Here is a 4,510-nt window from a genome sequence, read left to right as displayed (position 1 = left end):
ATATCTATGGTTCCCCAAAGTGCATAGCTTGCTTCCATTTAGTTATGAAATTCTAACTATTGGTAGGGCACTAATAATTAGCTGAGTTAGTAAAGCCATAGGGTTAGGCTACAAAGTAAGAACAGCCATTTCTCCCCCTCCCCCAAGTCACTGACTGGGACGCATTTTCATTTTGTTTATTCATTTGAGTTGATAATTATATCTTGGGCACCTATGCAGAACTATATGCATCGGGCATTGTTCTAACATGCTGAGGAAGCAGCAGTGAAAAAGATGGACAAGGTCCCCGCTCTCAAGGAGCTGGCATTTCAGGGTAGGAGGCAGACAAGGAGTAAGTAAACAGACAATGAGAGAAGCACAGGGCCATGAGACAGAAAGTAATAGGTGAGGAGGAGGACAGGGCTAAAACATAGAGTGGTTCAGGATTACTTACTTTTTTCGATCCTTTTCCCTCTTACTACCAGTAGGAACAGAATAAGATTGGTTTTGGAATATTTCAGAGGATGCTTTCTTTTTAGAAAAAGCAATTATTTCTTCTTCTAAAAGTTTTCTCTTTTCTTCAAGCTTCATTCTCTCTTCTTGGTGAACTCTTTTAAGATGTTCAAATTTGGCCTGCAGCTGTGAAACAAAGATGTAATTCTCAATAATGACACAATGTGGCAGCAAAACCATAAGAATGTCTCTGGCTCAGGAAACAGTAATAAAGGATAACCTTTATCTCCACAAGTGGTCATTATCTTCATAAAGACTTCCAAACTTTACCTTAAAGTTAAAACTTATATATAGATAAAGATGGAGTTGTAACTCTAAAAAAAAACCAAAAAAACAAAAAAAAAACCCAAAACTTATATATAGAATCACCTTGATAATATTAATTTGCAATGAGCTCACCTGCCAGGAATGTTTGAATCAAATATAATAAAATCGTTTTTGTTGTTATGTGCCACCAGATAGGTATAATAAAACGCTTTTGTTGTTATGTGCCACCAGATAGGAAAAGACTCATAGCTGACCCACAGAGGGTTTTCAGAGGCTGTAAACTGCATGGAAGGAGATTATCCCACCTTCTCCCACAGAGCAGCTGGTAGAATTGAACCATCTGCCTTTAAGTTAGTAAAGGAGTGCCTTACTAGACCACCAGAAAGCCATGAACAAAATTCCACTTCGTTAACATCTGACCTTTTCATATTTAGGTATTACTTTCTAGGTCTACATTTTCCCCACATAGCCTTTTCAAATGAAGAGTCTAAAATTCATGCTCAGTTAAGACATTATTTATTAAAAAATATTTTAGTCAGAGAGATAAGGTTTGACTACCTTATTTTTGAAAGTTATTACAGTAACGTCATTTGGAAAGTAACTGCCAATTTAAGAATCTTTAAAATTTATTATGTTTCTATAGTTATTCTACATCTTGAAAGGTAAACAAAGAAACCATAAATTCAGAGAAAGTTTTCTACATAAAAACTCACTGTACTAGATTTTATACCAAAATTGAAAGGAAAAAAATTCAGTGTCCATGAGGTAAAGAATTAAAACTTACACAAAATACTTGATGCAGCCATTAAAATGAGTTAGGCAAATGTTGTTAATAGTACAACATAAGGTTTCTCTTGCTAAATGAGAAAAGCAGAAATATAACAGATATATTTAAAGAACATCAGTTACACTGAACATCCACTTTCATTTACTTGGGGCTCAAAATCACCTTGACATATTCAAACAGAACAATATTCCCTTGGAGGCTGACAGACTTGATTTTCCTCCACATTTTATTTATTTATTAGTTTCCTCCACAATTTTTAAAGAATACTTTGTGTGGGTCACACAAAGCTTATTTATCAAAGCTATGAGTGAGCAGGCACACACAAGGCTCTCAAAAATGACTAATAAATGAAAATCTTTAAAAGCTTGGTGAAAAAGAGATATCTCCAGCTAACATCTTTATTTATGATGACTAGCATATAATAAGTATTGCAGCTGTTAGGTGTCATCAAGTTTACAATGACTCACTGTGACCCTTACCACCCTTGTCCTGTCCTAGGCCATTCTCACAATCAGATATGCGAGCCCACTGTTAGAGCTGACTGTGTCATTCCATCTTATTGGGAACACTGTCAGGAGGAAAAGGTGAATAACTCCCGCTTCCTCTGTGCTCCATGACAACTGTGACAGAACACCCACCAACACCATGTGATCACTGCCAGAACTGACTTCTGCCTGAGCAAAGGAACCAAGCCTTTTTTCTTTATATCCCCAGCACTTAGCACATTTCACAGAATGTTGCTCATGAAAGGATTAAAAAAGATTCTGAAACACTTACAGCAGATTAAATATATGTGAGGTCTCCTATTTAAATACAAAGGCCGGATTGTACAAGAAAGGAGGTAGTCTGGTTTAATTATGGTTTATTGAATAAAAACTAGGACTCTGACACGACTCATGAATCAGTTGAGTGATATGCCTGCCTAGAACACAAGCCAACTGTTCAGACTGTAGGTCAAGAAAGTTAAAAATAATGTTCTGTCTTTTGGTCTTCTGACACAGTCAGATGAATTTGAGGTTAATACTTAGAGTTCTGGGAAGCAACCTAACATTCATGTAAAACATGAGGCCTGATGACTAGACAAAATGGTATACACTAGTTGAGGAAGTATTTCACTGAAAATAAACTGTTGAGGGTGAAAATCAGAGAGAGTTCAACTTCAGACTGATAAAAAAAAATAAATGTTCCAAACCTAGAGCAGGTTGTCCTGTGATCCAATGATGTACCTAAAAGAAGTATTCAAATAGAAGAAGCAGGACAGAGTTGATATAGATGATGAAGTAATGGCCTTCTAATTTCAGATTCTTTATTCTAGAGGATGCCTTTTCAGAGAAACATTACTTCCTTGTTATTTGTATATTGAAATAGTTCCCAAAAGGCAGATAATTAGTTTGTGTACGTTTAAAAAAGTGGGCCTCACCTAACCATCATCTAGATCAGCACTGTAAATAGAAGAGTAGGACTCTGAGCACGTACATTTCCCTATATATCTGGGAGAGGCACAGAGAGAAGAGTTAAGCTTGGAAAGGGAGGGCTAGGGCAGATCTGTGAACAGATTATGTGAACATATACATAGTTCTGATTACGCCACTGAAATTGCATACTGAAATTTCCAGAATAAGTATAAAGTATTTCATGTATCATTCATAGAAGCTGCCTAGAAATTCTAGGAAAAAGGAGTAGAAGGATCTGGCTGTGACTATTCTTCACATTCACGTATCATTCACATCTTTTGACAGCAACATTGATTTTTATGTACATGAGGCATACATATTAGCATTCACCCATAGTTCCATCACAAAACCCTAGGGCACAGTAGTTACTCTAACCTGAAGGTCAACAGTTCAAACTATCATCCATTCCCTGAAAGAAAAGACCCACATGTAAAGATGACAATCTAAGAAACCCCATAGGAGAGTTCTATTCCTTTCTATATCGCCACTGTAAGATGGAATCAATTCCATTGCACTCAGTAATGACACAATGAATTATTTACTACAATAAGCAAAATTCAAATACATTGCCAAATACTCAAAAATTTTTAAAGCAAGAGATCATTTGTGTTACTGGCCTGTTTTTGGCCAGACTGCCTAGAAATGGAAGCAAAGTCTCTAATTTCATGTAAGAAGTTACCTTGACCAGCCCCTTCAGTTATAAATGTGTACAGCCTCCTTTACCTATAAGTTTTTTAATTGTGATGTTTCTTTTTTCTTAATTTTCTACTAGTTTATTTACAAAATTAGAATTAATTGTTTTTAAGAACAAATTCTTTAATTTCCCTCATGGCACTCCCAAGAAATTGTACAACCTCATGACTAATCCCTCCTCCCCTGCATATCCTAATCCCTCTACTTCCACTCTCTCCCACCCCCCTTGGATCCTTATACTCATTCTACAGTAACGGTTTTCTACAATATTTATCCTTGTGGGATTGAGTTAGTTCACTCAGCATAATGCTCTCCAGTCCCTCCCAAGTTAGGTAATAATTTACACAATTATTGGTCCTGCATGCTGCATAGTATTTTCAAAATTGTAAATGATCTAGAATAATTTTTAAGACATAAATATTAACTTGATATACAAAACAAACCAGTAACCCACTGCTATCATGTAAATTTCCACTCACAATGACCCTGCAGATCAGAGGAGAGCTGTCCCTTAGAGCTTCCAGGGCTTCTGCTTTACAGAAGCTACTGCCACATCTTCTTCCAGAAGACTGGTTGGGAGGTTTGAACTGCTGACCGTCTGGCTAGCAGCCAAGCACTTAAGCTATGAGTTACTGTTAAGTATTCCATGGAGTAGGAACAGACCTATATTTGACCCTCCACTGGATTTTCAGAGGCAATTAATCTGCATGGGAGGGGATTGCACATCTTTCTCCTTTGAAGTTACTGTAGTTGTTGTTGTTATGTGCCGTCGAGTCGCTTGCCACTCATAGCGACCCTATGTACAACAGCCCTAAAC

General features: G+C 36.9%; 1 protein-coding gene across 1 annotated transcript in view; it reads right to left on the bottom strand.

Annotated features, from left to right (window-relative positions):
- Positions 1-429: 429 nt before the first annotated feature.
- The window catches only part of LOC102867246 (septin-10-like), a 47,193-nt gene continuing 43,112 nt past the window's right edge, over positions 430-4,510 (bottom strand). Inside the window, exon 8 of the mRNA XM_006883819.1 lies at positions 430-618. Within this exon, the coding sequence (XP_006883881.1) occupies positions 430-618 (189 nt within the window). The remainder of the gene's footprint in view (positions 619-4,510) is intronic.

This window comes from Elephantulus edwardii, unplaced genomic scaffold, assembly GCF_000299155.1.
Source record: "Elephantulus edwardii isolate Elephantulus edwardi_28Jun2011 unplaced genomic scaffold, EleEdw1.0 scaffold00030, whole genome shotgun sequence".
NCBI classification, from domain to species: Eukaryota; Metazoa; Chordata; class Mammalia; order Macroscelidea; family Macroscelididae; genus Elephantulus; species Elephantulus edwardii.
The sequence above is the reverse complement of the archived record's forward strand: the minus strand, read 5'-3'. Positions and strand labels throughout refer to the sequence as shown.